Source organism: Rhinolophus sinicus, linkage group LG02 (genome assembly GCF_036562045.2).
Source record: "Rhinolophus sinicus isolate RSC01 linkage group LG02, ASM3656204v1, whole genome shotgun sequence".
Classification (NCBI taxonomy): Eukaryota; Metazoa; Chordata; class Mammalia; order Chiroptera; family Rhinolophidae; genus Rhinolophus; species Rhinolophus sinicus.
The window spans coordinates 98209059-98224005 of NC_133752.1; the positions used below are offsets into that span (position 1 = coordinate 98209059).

The 14947-nt window shown below is 35.5% G+C and overlaps 1 protein-coding gene across 1 annotated transcript in view; it reads left to right on the plus strand.

Moving 5' to 3' along the window:
* The window catches only part of ACBD5 (acyl-CoA binding domain containing 5), a 39373-nt gene extending 25965 nt beyond the window's left edge, over positions 1-13408 (plus strand). Inside the window, 5 exon segments of the mRNA XM_019749107.2 lie at positions 1479-1678; positions 8332-8364; positions 9036-9145; positions 13248-13285; positions 13288-13408. Coding sequence (XP_019604666.2) covers positions 1479-1678; positions 8332-8364; positions 9036-9145; positions 13248-13285; positions 13288-13373 — 467 coding nt within the window. The 3' untranslated portion in view covers positions 13374-13408.
* Positions 13409-14947: the final 1539 nt, after the last annotated feature.

Here is a 14947-nt window from a genome sequence, read left to right on the forward strand (position 1 = left end):
GGTGGGGATTAGCGTAACATGGGAATGGTCTGAGTAATCCTGTTTTTGTGAAGACTGGTTTTAAAGTGGGTAGTAAAGTAAGCAGAGACAGGAATAATTCTCTAGCATCGTCAGTACTCACTGATAGGCCTTCACAGAGTATCTCAAGCTCTTAAGGATGCAGGAAAAAACAGCCTCAAACTGGACTTCCCACTCTCCCCCCCACCCCCATGTAAATTCCATACCAATGGCTGAAGTGGTCCTTTCACCAAAGACCACTTCAAAATTTACTTCATTTTGATATAAAAGTAGTCGTCTTCTTGAAAATGGCAGCATGCACCTCAGTGTACTCTTGGGGGTTTAACTTGGCAAATAGCTCCAGTTATGTTTTTCTTACAACCCCAAACATTGCTTAATACCAGTTCAGCTTTAGCAATGCTGCTGCTATAGGGTTCCAGAATGCCAAATGGCAACGAGGTAGATAAATGCCTGTTTATCATTTAAAGCAAAACAAACCCATTATATTAGTAAATGTAAAAACATTTAATATTCTATTTCTGCGGGGGTAGGGTCACATGGTACTACCTTTTTTGTGCTGCAGGATAAAACTGTTTCAGCCTTTCTGAAAAAAAGTTGGCAACACTTATTAAGAACCTTGACCAAGTTGTTATCCTTTGACCCAGTATTTTGAATCTGTCTTAAAGAAATCAGCAGAGATTTGGACAAATACTCATATACAAAGACATTCATTGCAGAGTTATTTGTAATACCAAAAATTTGGAATCTTCCTGACTATCCAGAAGTGGAGAATGATCAAGTAAATTACTTCATATCTTACTAGGGAGTTTATGTAACCATTTCAATGTTTTTGGAATAAAATTTAATGTTGCAGATAAAGGTTTACAGTGTTTTTTTAAAGTAGGATACAAAATCATGTATAAGGGGTAATGCCAATTCTATAAATCTATGTGTAGAAAAAGGAATGGATGGATATACAACAAAATCTTAAAAGTAATGAGATTTCAATATCTCTCTAAGTATAATGGAATTTATGATAAGAAAAGCATTTCAAAACATTTTGGGAGGCTTACAATGACCAAAAAGGAAAATACAGCTATTTAGTGTAGCTTTTAATACTCTAAAGAAACAGTCTTCAGGTTTTTTCAATCTTCTTACCTTATTTAGTAAAAAATTGGGGGGAATGCACCCAGAATATGTACGTATTATTTGTGAATTATATGCATTTAGTCATGTACTAGGACATTAGGTACATTATAAAACCTTTGGGGAAAAAAAATCTAAGAATATATCAGTATAAATAGAAGTTTACATATGTACTCTTTGATCTCAATAATTTATTTTCTGCACTTCCTGAGACTGCCTCCATTCCACTTTGGAGAGTTAGATCTCAAAGAAATAAGAGGAAAATTAATAAAACACACTATTTCTACTTTTATAAGACTAATTTACAACTAACCTGTTTTGCTCTCTTAAAATAGGGCAAAGGATGCAACATTTGAGCGAAGGAACCAAGGGTTGGCAAGTGGGAAGTGGAGGTGACGGGGAACGCTGGGGTTCCGACCGAGGGACACGAGGCAGCCTCAACGAGCAGATCGCTCTCGTGCTCTTGCGACTGCAGGAGGACATGCAGAATGTCCTGCAGAGACTTCACAAACTGGAAATGCTAACGGCCTCCCAGGTAAGCATCTATATTTGTCTTACCTTCTACTTGTTGATCCTGTAAAACAGTGTGTAATCTGTATTGATCAGATTTACACAAATCGTGTATTTTAATGATTTTTTAAAAAAATAAATAGGACCTACAAGTACTTTTGAAAATATTACTTAAGAAAAGACCCAAAAGCTAAATGCCAATTTAAGTAATAGAAAATTTTCAGATTGTGAAATTCACAGTACCATTCTGGAGGAATGAGGAAGTTGCTTGGTGTTAAAAGAATAAGAGCTGTTAAATAGTTCAATTTGAGGAACTAATAAAGAGACCGTAACTAATACCCTAGAGTTCATCATTAGAGAGTCATTTTTTTGTTGTAATCATTGTCCTCTATCTTGACTTCTTCTTAAAATACTGTACAGATAATATATTAAGCTACTAATTCTTTAGTGTAAATTAGTTTTAGGATCAAAACTTGAAAGCCAGAGAGTAGTGTGGAGTTATATTTGACCTTCGCTATTATTTAATCCTGGAGGATCAAAGGTATTAAACCTTTGAAAAGGCAGCACAGCTTATCTGTTGCAGAAACTCAAGCAGAACCTAGACATCATGTAAATGAGGGCAGTGCCCTTTGTGCATGGCAGATTGCTATCCAGTACTGAATAAAGCCAGGCAGGTGAACATGGAGGACATCCTGAAAGAAGGGAAGAGCAGGTCATAGGAAAGGACAATTCAGCTTGGTTCGCAGTTTTGACCGGGCTGTGAAAATCCCTGGACTCAGCTGCAGAGCTTTCAAATGCCTACTAGTGATCTGCCCCTGACTCGTTCCTCCTTGAGTAATGTTGGTTGGAGAAAAGAATGAGACGACTGGCCTTGCTGTCTGACCTAGCTTCAAACATGATATAACGTTGAAGCACCACGCTGTAACAGATGTTAAGAAGAATTTGTAGAGATTAATCAAAGAAAATGCTTTCATTATAAGATGAATACATTAAATGTAGATATATGAGGTGTGACCAAAAGATATGGTGAATGTTTAAATTTAAAATATTACAGTAAGACACATTGCCATTAATCCCCCTCAAAATACTCTCCCTCGCTTCAAACACACGTATCCCATCATTGTTGCCAATTTCTGAAGCAGTTCTGGAAGTCTTCTTTCATGGGTGTCTTTACTTCATCCTCCATCATGACAACACTCTCTGTAACACATCACTTCTGGTAAATGGCAATTTCTGTCAAATAAAAACATTACGGTGTGCCCTCATCCACCTTATTCACCAGATCTGGCACCGTGCGACTTCTGGCTCTTCTCCAAAGTCAAAATGAATGTGAAAGGGAAACGTTTTGAATCTATTCAGGACATCGAGGCAGCCACGACAGCGCAAATAAAGACACTCACGAAAGAGGACTTCCAGAACTGCTTCAGAAAGTGGCATCAACAATGGGATAAGTGTGATTGAAGTGAGGGGGAGTGTTTTGAGAGGGATTAATGGCAATATGTCTTTTACTGTAACAAATTTTTTTTATTTAAACATTCACCGTACTTTATGATCGCACCTCATATGTAAAGAAACTAATACTGTAAGCTTTCTAAACAACCATTGTAAATATCTTACCCTTTATCTAACTTACTCAGATTATCACAAGGTTTCTCAATTATATGTATGTCAGTGATTCTCAATTACATTTTATTATTAATATCACTTAGATTGGTAATCTGTAGACTCTTCAAGAGTGTGAACACCCTAAAATAATATGCAAATTTCTGTTTGATTTTGCATTTTTAGAGAGGGTTTGTTGCCTTCCACAGGGCTTGTAATGAAAAAGAGGTTAAGAATAGTGCCTTTTCTCCCCGCACCTCCAGGACCCTCCTTTTTAAAAAATAAATCGTTGACAAGTATGAATCCTGAGAAAAAAGAATAGTGCCTTAAATAAATGACATTATCTTGTTTGTCCAAGTAAGTGTAGGTTGTTGATATCAAACTATTTTATTTGTATCTTTCATTAGTAAGAAAATTCTATTCTATATTAGCTTGAGAAATTTAGGCCCATGATCGCCTCAAAGAATCACTTGATTAGTACAGAACTATCTAAAGGAAGCAAAAAGAGCTAACCCATGCCGGGAACCTCATTTGTTAAATTAGTACTGTTGAACATTATTGTTTTGGTAATCTTTCTTTTCTTGTTCTGTGATTTTTTTTAAAGAAGAATGTTTTGTATCTATCTAATGTCTTTAATGGTATTTAAATTCTGCTAAAAATTCTTTTGATTTTTTAAAATTATTTTTTCAGATTAGTTGACATTAATATTATATTAATTTTAGGTACACAGCATAGTGGATAGATATTTATATAATTTATGCAGTGATACCCTGATTAGTCTAGTACCCCCAGGGACTATATATAGTCATTGTAACATTATTGACTGTATTCTTTATGCTGTATTTTACATCCCTGTGACTATTTTGTAACTACCAATCTGTATTTCTTAATCCCTTTCCTTTCGATTTTTTTAAAGAAGTTATTTTTCTCACTCTTGTCTTACATATAACAAACTTAAAAGAAATTCTGACATATTGGGACTTTGCCACTTAAAATTTGTAGAATTCATTCGTATGCGTTAAATTTTGCATGATTAATTTGCATAAATAAAGGAAATACATTGATGGTAGGATAGCAGTAGGTTGTAGAACTGAAGGAAATTTAGTCCAACATCCTTAGTTCAGCAGATGAAGAAGCTGAGATACTGAGAAGATGCTTTCATATTAATGGCAGAGCCAGGTCTGTAATTCAAGTTTCCTGATTTCTCATGCAACATGGTTTCCACATCAGTAAGCTGCTTGAGATGTATTATTATTCTGTTGTTGTTTTTTTTGGTAAAATAGTTCCTTAAATTTACTCACTCAATAAATATTTGTTAACTGGCCACATAGCAGATACTTTTCTAGGCAGTGGACCCAAAAATGAAAAGGGAGGTAGCAGAGTGTAGCAGACGTTCAAGCAAACTACATGGGTTCAAATCCTAGCTCTGCCACTTACTGTCTGATCTTGAGTCAGGTTATTTAACTTCTCTGTGCTTTACTTTTCTTATCTAGAAAGAGGAAATATTAATGCCTACCTCATAAGCTTGTTCAGAGAATAAAATCGAATTCTTAGTACAGTACCTAGAACGAACATATTAAGCACTTAAGTATTGTCACGCGAGGTGATGATGAGAACAAGAATGGTAAAACAGTTTGGTTTCTTCCCTAAGGAAGTTCACAGCCTTAGGGAAGACCTAACTTAAATAATTTTTTGTCTTTGATTTGCTTCGCAATGATTACTATTATGTAAGAATTTTCCCTTCAAAATGATTTAGCAAAACATTTAGTAATCTTTATTTTAATCTAGCACTAGAATGATAATAGAATTTCTAAATATGTAAAAGCTACATGAAAGCTACTTGATATTGCCAAACATTTGTTGCTTGACCAAACTTTAGTCAGGCTCCTAAACCTTCGCTTAGGCCCATCTGCTCGTGTCTTCCTTAGAAAATCCAGTTTTAGCAAGAACCCTGCTCACTCAGTTTAACCAGAACTTCCTACCTTCAGTATCTGATTAGGTTCCTCATCCTCCACAATCTCCCAGGTGATATCTAATCACCCTCGCCTCTTTTTGGCAAGAATCCTGTTAGGTTGGGTAGGCCAGAATCCCCCGTAATCTCCCTACTGCTGATGTTTCCTCTTAGTAATTTTCCATCCACTGAACCCACCCTATTTCTTTCCCCCTTTTTTTTTTTAAGGCATTTCTGTTATTGTGTGTGTGTGTGTGTGTGTGTGTTTTTTAAATTAACATTTATTGGGGTGACAATAGTTAATAAAGTTACATGGGTTTCAGGTGTATAATTCTGTAATACATTATATATCACATTGTGTATTATAATAATACTTTCTTTACTTATATTTTTGTGATGTTCTGACTCTCCTTAAGTTACTTAATTTGCAGATAAAATTCTTGCAATTATATTCTGTTTCATTTACATTGTAACGTACCTTTTATAGTAATCATATGCAATTTATTTTATTCTTTTGTCCACTCAACAGTCATTGAGAAAACGTGATTTGTGATCAAACAGTATGGTGAATGTTTAAATTTTAAGGAAATTTTATTACAGTAAAAGACACATTGCCATTAATCCCCCTCAAAACACTCCCCCTTGCTTCGAACACACTTATCCCATCGTTCTTGCCACTTTCTGAAGCAGTTATGGAAAGTCCCCTTTCTTGAGTATCTTTAGTTGCTGTGTATTTTTTTTTTTTAATTTTATTGGGGAAGGGGAACAGGACTTTATTGGGGAACAGTGTGTACTACCAGGGCTTTTTCTAAGTCAAGTTGTTGTCCTTTCAATCTTAGTTGTGGAGGGCACAGCTCAACTCCAGGTCCAGTTGCCGTTGTTAGTTGCAGGGGGCACAGCCCACCATCCCTTGCGGGAGTCGAACTGACAACCTTGTTGTTGAGAGCCTGCGCTCCAACCAACTGAGCCATCCGGGAGCTCAGTGGCAGCTCAGCTCAAGGTGCTGTGTTCAATCTTAGTTGCAGGGGGCGGAGCCCACCATCCCTTGCGGGACTTGAGGAGTTGAACCAGCACCCTTGTGGTTGAGAGCCCACTGGCCGATGTGGGAATCAAACCAGCAGCCTTCGGCGTTAGGAGCATGGAGCTCCAACCGCCTGAGCCACCGGGCCAGTCCCCACCCTATTTCTTAACTGTAAATTCCCACTTGCCCCTGCTGTACTGGTAATTGGGCCTAATCTCTCTCCCCCATTACAGTGGTCCCTGTACTTACAGTGATAGCCCCTGCTCCCTTGAGTAAAATCTTCCTTACCATGCCTTTAATAAGTGTCATTGAATTTTTTCTTTAACAGTATGTATGAGTAAATATTATTAAAGCAAAAAATCATACTGCTAATCACGCATTACTGCCAGTTACTTCTTAAGTGTAGGTAGTGGGACTCTTCATTTGCCTTTCTAGACCATTTATTACTTAAAACAAAATTCACCAACAGTTTCATTTATTAGTTGTGATTCTATCTTAGTATTTATTGGTAGTCGCTACATTAATGAAGAGTAGTTGTGTCATCATACTGGGATTTGGTCACCTCAAGTTCCATTCTAAATGGCAGATTAATGTGACCTTAAATAAGTCATCAGATACCTGGGAGCCCAATTTTGTAAATCTACCCTTTATTCCATTAAGTCTGGAGTGCCATTAAGGTAAATCTCTTAGTTAAATATTGTTAGGCCTACAAGGTACTATTACAACTAATATCATAAAAATCATAACTTTGTCTAGATTCTTTCCTCATTTGCAACTTGAATATGCTAGAACTGTAACTTCTTTAACACTCTAATGGTCTGAAGGATTAATGCAACATCCAGAGGAAATTAACTTAGTTTTACCTGTAAGATATAGTCGTACTGGGCCACACACACACACTTGATAGCAGGCTCCCTCTTACCCTGGGTCTTTGCAATTGCTGTTCCCTCTGTACAGAATGCTGTTTCCCCAGTTGGCCACATAGTTTACAGTATTTCTTTGTTTAGGTCTTTGCTCAGATGTCAGCAAAACCTTCCCTGACCACTCTTGCTTCCAAGCCTCCCCTCCTCTGACATGTCCCATCTCCCTTCCCTGTTTTATTTTCCTTTTATTTGTATCCTTCCATTAGAGTATAAGCTCCATTAGGGCAGCGATTTCTATCATTTTGCTCCCTGTTATATCTATAATGCTCAGAATAGTGATTGGTATGTAGTAAACGCTCAGTAAATATTTATTGAATGAATGAATGATCTCATTAATCTTCATACCATTTCTCTAAAGTTATAATAAATGGAGAAAACTGGAGTAATGAGTTTCTAACATCTAGTTTCAGGAAACTTGTTTGGGATAAGCCAAATTGGAATCTGAGTTTCCTAAATTAGTTTGAATTTTTTCTGCTGAGTTTATACTTCTCATTAAAAAACTTGCAATTCTCATCCCTTCCCCCCCAAAGAAGGTAACTGTGTGAGGTGAGGGATGTGTTAATCAACTGGATTATAGTAATCATTTCACAATATACACATATATTGAATCATCAGGTTGTATATTTTGAATATATACAATTTTGTCAATTACGTCTAATAAAGCTGGGAGAACTAAAAAATAAAAACCTACAACAGTAACAGCTTATTTCTCCTGTGTATTGATAACTTCTTCTGCTATAACTTCGCATGAATTTCCAAAACAAATCTTTCAATATTATTTACATAATCTTTCCAATTTTAATTGATAATCAAGACTGCAGTACTTAAATGTTTGTTTGTAAATTGGTAATTTGTATGGAAATTACCAGAATTAATGAGAAAAGTTGATTAAGTAATTTAATAAGAATATAAAAGAAGTAATGGATTAGGTTAATTTGAGGTTTTATTTTGATAATTTTCTAAAATTTGAACTATAAAACATAAAATGTCAGAGGCGTTTATTTGGCTAGTAATTTTGGTCAATATGGGTTTCAGGATAATTGAAGCATAATTAGCAGAAAAAGAGAATGAACTAATATTTCAGTTTTTTTAAGACAGGAAATTGAAAAATTACTGGGTGTTTTTGTTTTGTTTTGTTTTTGCATTTGTCAAAGCTAAATCACTTTCATTTGTATTTATAGGCAAAATCATCAACATTACAGTCTCCCGCACAGGTAAGAAATTCTCTTCTTAAATCTAGGTGCTGGTGTTTCAAATAAGTTACAATTAGATTTTATGAGGTTCTTGAAGTATTCCAAGTGAATCTACCTGTAAACCTCTGAAGCTAGAAATATATTTGTTTTAACTGATGGTTACCAGATAGGAGGGTGTTGGGGAGCAGGATCAAAAAGGTGAAGGGATTAAGATGTGTAAATTGGTATTTACAAAATAGTCACGGGGACGTAAAGTACTATGGGGACGTAAAGTACTATGGGTAATATAGTCAATAATATTGTAATAACTATGTATGGTGCCAAGTGGGTCCTAAACTTATTGGGGGTATCACTTCATAAATTATATAAATAACCACTATGCTGTACAACTGAAACTATTATAATATTGAATGTCCACTATAATTGAAAACAATATGTATGTGTGTGTATATATATATATATACACACACACACATATATATATGTATATGTTTGTTTTGTGTGTTTTTTAAGTCCGAAGTACTCCCAAAAGTCTAATTACTAAATTATGCTCTGAAATACAGAATATCTCCCTGTCTTTAGCAGGAGATTTATTATTAGTTATATATTTTCAAAATTATCATTAAGTGTGTTTTTAAGTTTATACATGCACTATGTAATAGACTGATGATCAGCTTGTTTTATTTTCACAGAGACCATCTTGGTGGCCCTTTGAGATGTCTCCTGGTGCATTAACTTTTGCTATCATATGGCCTTTTATTGCCCAATGGTTGGTGCACTTATATTATCAAAGAAGGAGAAGGTAATACTGTAGTTTTATCATTCAAAGTCGTGTGTTAACTCTACAGTAGACACAGCTTTTAGCTGCAGTTAAAGAGATAGGTCCAATTTTATAGATATATTGTCACACTGAACATTCTATATTGATCCTGAGACTGAAACTACCTTGGAAATGGCATCTGGTAGATTTCTAAGTACTCGTTAGAGTTCAGATTTTTTCATTTGAGAGCATCTGATGGATTTGTACATCTTTGATTTGGGCAACAAGAAAAGGCTTATAGGCTTACAGTTCATGGCTTATGAAGAAACGATGTTCTTAAAGTCTGATGTTTATTTTGGGCTCTTTGCTAATTTGAAAGGACAGGGATGCCGGGATGCTCTCTATACCTTTGAAATACAGACATTGACATTTCAGGAAATGTTCGACCTGGTGGTTGACTATGTCTAGAAATAGGGATTAATCTAATTTGAGGGCGAGAAATTCCAATTTAGGGTGCCAGGAGATAAATAAGCCTGAGAATAATAGATTGGAATCCTTGAAAGTGTCCTGAGATTGTCTAAGTTAGGAATAACTTGAGGCCAAAATTCTTGGGTTCAAGAAAATCGTTAAAGCATTTTTTTGGACACTATGTAAACTGAATTACTTTCCGTAATTGTTTACTTCAGTGATGGCCTCACTGATTATGTTTTTGGTGTTTTGTCACCATTTCCCTTTAAGTAACACAGATGGGGAAAAGAAATAGGGTATTTGATAATAAGAGTTTAAGTGCTTTTTTAAATATGTGAGTAGAAACACATTTTTAAAAATCTAACAGTTTAAGTAATTTCAGGTATGTTGTTCCTGTACGAAAGAACCCAAGTTTCTAATTAATACATGTGATAGCAAAAGCAAAGCCAAACATTTACCCTTCTCTGATGTAGAAGGGATTCTCAGCACATTAGTGTAGGTGCTACAGTATTATAATATAGTAGAGAAAATGAAATACCTGTGACATTAGGTGAATTGTTTCAGTCTTCTTTGTTCTCTGCTTATGTTAAGACAGTTTGATTTATGTTCATAAATGAACTCAGTAAGTTTTCTGGTACATTAATGTTCCTACACTATACCTGCCCACTTGAAAAAAGCTTTAGTAGTATTTCAGAAGCATAAGTTGCTTTCTCAGTATTGTAAATAATACTCCTTTCTAATCCACGTGTGTATGTGCCATTTCACCTAAGATGTAGACCTTGATTTAAATCCATTCTTTCCTTCTTTCACACATTTTACATTTCTCATGTGATGGTTGGGTTTAATGCTGTACAGTATTTTAAATTCTGATTTCCCTGATAATAGGAGGGAAAAAGAACCAAAGCTTTTTCCAACACGTAGTAATACTAGATTTAAGCTGCAGGGAACAGTGGCACTAAAGGCAGGTGTTTACAGATTTCGCAATGCATTTCTAGGTTCCCTTTCGTGCTTCCTATGTACAAAATGGGGAATTGGAGGGAAGAGAAATTTGGCATAAGACAAAAAAACCTAAAGCTTACTTTGGTTAATAATTTATTTTATGTTCAAGGTATGGAGCAGTTTGTCACTTCATTAAAGACTGAAAAACAAAACTGTACTTTGCTTCAGCAGTCAACAGAAATTGCAGTTTTTCTAAAATTATTTTCTTTAAGTGTACCTTACTATTTAAATTTTTCTGCTTTGTTATTATTGAATCTTTATCAGATTTTCCACTGTATTGTAGGTGTTTAGTCCTTCCAAATTGCAAATTGCTTAGCATTGCACAACTGCATTTTGATGAGATACGGTGTTTTTATGTGTTGTTTGCTTACGTATGTAACAAATGAACTGTTGTTGGAGATAGAGCTATATTTCATTTGGAAACAAATTTTGGTCTTGGGGATTTAGGTATTTTTTAATCTGGGAGGGTTTAACAGTTTTTAATCTGACACAGGAATGAAGATTAGAGAGCAGAGTACATATATGGTTTAGAGGAGACAGATCTATGTTAGAGATGAAGGAAAAGATCTAGAAATCCTGTTAGGATGGGAAAAGTATGGGCAGAAAAGGGTGTGCCCTACTCATAATAGGGACCATCCTGTACCTCCTCCCCTGGTGCAGTGTCTGGCACGTAGTAGGCTTTCAGTAAATACGTGCTAAATGCATGGTTGAATGCCCACTGTTGGCAGGATGGCAAACTGAAGTACCACATGACATGGAAAAGCTTTCATTTCATCTAATAAATATGCATCTGACACAGACAGACACGCTAAAGTAGTCCTATGCATATGTGAGATAAGTGGCTATTTGTGGTAAGCTTTAAAAAACTTTTTGACATTAAAGGTAATACTTAAGGTCCACTGCTTAATTTTTTTTTCCAGTATAGAAGAATATAAATGTAAAAGTAAAAGATTTCTCATATCTCTCTGCAGTGGATCAGAAAAACGTTCTTTCTCAATGTGATACGAAGAACAATATCTGCAGACCTGTTCAAAGATAGGCCCTGAATAGCCTCTTGTGGTGCCATCTCTCCCCAGTTACCTAACCTGATAGTCGACTATGAAAATTATCCATGAGTTAAATACTGAAAGCAGACCTGTTAAGTCCAAAAGACAGCTCTTAATCTATTACTTTTTCTAACTACTTTTCTTTATCAGTCTGCCCAGATTCATAAATTGGCTGTCACATAGTTTCCCTGGAAATAGTGAGCTCTCACTAGAGAAGTCATCAGTAAAAACTGCATGGGGGTGGAGAGGCTCTCAGGAGACTCATTCTTCACCTGGAGCCTGGGGAAGATGGGCCTGGCCCAGGAAGGCAGGCTTGGGCTATGAAGAGCAGGGAAAAGCCCCACAGTACGGCCAGAGCAGCGGGCTGGGGCAAAGGCATGATTTTATTCCGTTCCCTTATCTGTTCCTTTCTGTAACTTTTCTTTTCTTACCACGCCGTACCCCACATTTTACAAGTTAATTTTTTAAAAAAGGAGATAAAGTCCTCATTAAGAGCCTGAAAAACATTCTAAAGTTCTGAAAATAGTGATTTGTGTGTATTCTATTTCCCTGTTGTGATAGATAGATCAGGGTTCATAGACCCAAGTTGTGTACTTTTTTGTAAATCTGCAAAGGACCTTGTGTAGTAATCCGAATCACATGGGTTCTTGATAAATTTGCTAACTGTTCAGGTACCTTCCTGCTAACATACCAGCTAAAACCTCACTCAAGCATTAGTGTTTCGAACCATCCATAATTCTGTTGCTTCAAGGGCATTTTTTCTTCATGTCCTGAGTAATCTCCTTCTGGTATGTGAACACTGATATGTTACTCCTACCAAGGAGGTCTATATAAGATTTCTACAGAGGATGAGGAATGATCCAATTATTTAAAATCTCATTGCTCCTGCGAAGGGGTTGCAGAAGAGCACTTCTACAGGGGAGAGGAATGTGTGATGAGACAGTTGCAGGCCCTTTGGCATCCTGAGTGCTGAGGAGGAGATAGAGATTTTACAGGTGTGGGACCTTTCCCAGAACTCAGATCATGTGACTTGTCTTTTGCCAACCAGCCTGCCCTTCTCTGGGAGCTCATTCGCGTTGCTATCATTAAAACCAGCAAGGTATACATACCTGAACTGTTGGTTTGTATGTCCCCCCCACCCCTCAGCTAAACTAGAGCTCTTTTGAGAGCCTGCCTCATCGATGTTTGAATCCCCAGTACCCGGCACACTGCCTGCAAAGCAGCAGATACAGAATATCTGTTGATTTAATGGGTAGCCCAGATTATACATCTATCAACCTTTTGTAGTTTTATTAAGCTTTTTTTGTTTCACAGCTTTATCATTCTGAAAAGATTGCAGAATAATTTGCAAAAATCTGACTTGCGGACTAGCCAACTAGGAAAGGATGAGAATTTAGAAACTACAAGTGGAGGAATGTACATTGAAATTATTTATTAAAAACTATTTGATAATGTCAGCACTTGCAATTGGATCTTTCCTATTGAGCTATAAGTCACATGATGTAATTTCATAAGGATTATTTGTAATTTTGTGGTTTTATTTTGAAATTGAATATCATGATAATGTTATCATTTGGAGAATTCTTTGATGTGGGATGTGTTTTATATTCAGGTTGCATTTCTATTCATAGGAAATTGGTTTTTACTTTCTTTTTAAAGAAAACTGAACTGAAGAAAATGCTATTTTACTCAAGAAGACTACTGGGCTGGATGACCTCAGAATGAAATGGATTGTGGAGCTCACAAGAAAATCTTAGTTTGTGATGATTACATTTCTTTTTGTTGTCCAGTAGTTTGGTTTGCGTACATATATACATATATATTTTGCACTACACAAATGATAACATTTTAAGGACTAATATTGCTGATACTTGAATAATTAATCTCAGCTAGGTTATAAATAGCATATATAGATTTACCTTACCCTTGAACTTGAAGGACAGTAAATTATTGATTATTGTTGGTAACATGTTTACCTGATTATCTCCCATAGAGAAATATAAGTTACTTAGGTACAGTTGTGATAATGAGATCAGATTTATAACTGGGTATTTTAAATTTTCTAAATTAAATGTGAGAAAGAATACAAACCAGGAGTTAATTTCAAATGAGATTAAATTGGCTTTATATCTTAGTCACTGAATTGCCATGCCAAGGAGTAGAAAACTGCTGGTAGAATCTTCTCCACATCCACTCTGTGGGCTGCCCATAATCTTTGTTGGGCGTTCAGAGCTCTGATTTTAATGTTCAGACATCATTATTATAAAGTAGAGCCCTAAATACGAGGCTTAGTTTTTACAAATGATTCACAGAGTGGGCACAACCTGCTGATGCAAATGATGAAGAACAAAGTAGGTTTGAAAGTTTATTCTGAGCCTGCAGATCATTAATAAGATTTTTATTCAATCCTTTACATTTATTCCTTTGTAATAATTTGTCTTTAACTGAGGATATCTTGTTTCTGCTTCATAGGGTGCTTTGAACTATAACATGAAAAAACTTATTTATACTGTTTTTACAAAGGTCAAAAAGGAAACATGAAAATCACTTTTCTGCAACTGGTAAACTACACAGACTAGATTCTTAACCTCTTTAGTGCCTGTTTTTCCTTCGGAGTATAATATTTGAAAAATACCTATTTCACTGGGGTAGTCAAAGGATTTGCAAGCTAGCAAGCTATGTGCTCTATATAAGGCATACCCAACTAATGTAACTGTAAGTGTCTCTCCCCCACCTCCCACATTCAAACTAAAAAGAACACTGTTATTTAGATCCTTGAAGGCTTTATTTGGAATTATTCTTCCTGTATACCTTCTAAAACTCCCTGCTCATTTAGATGTACCTTGTACTTTAAAGATTTCTCTGATTCACAGGCTTATAGCAAATACTTTTTAAGCATTCTTGGTATGTATGATGTTGGGTTTAGTATCATATGTTCAGAGCGTTTTCAATAGGAAAAAGTAATCGACTCCTAGTATAGAGAGTGGTTCTTTGTTTGCCTAAAGAAAAAAACTATAAGAATGTAATTTTCTTTTCCCAAGACTCTTTTCTTCCTTATTTTTTTCTTTCATGTAACATGTTTTTTTATTTTTTAATCCCATCTTAATTAAAATGTGTCTCTGTCTAAAGGGATCTACTAATATTTGCTTTTTAAAACTCTCCTTTATGTATTTAGGAATAAAAATGAAACAACTGAATTATATGTAAAAAATAAAGTTTAAACCTGTGGATCAGGTATTATTTTTAAAAATTAGATAATGGGTATCAGAAAATGGTGGGAAATAAAATGCAGATTAAGAATGTAAGCAGTTGTGATTCATTACAAGTAGTT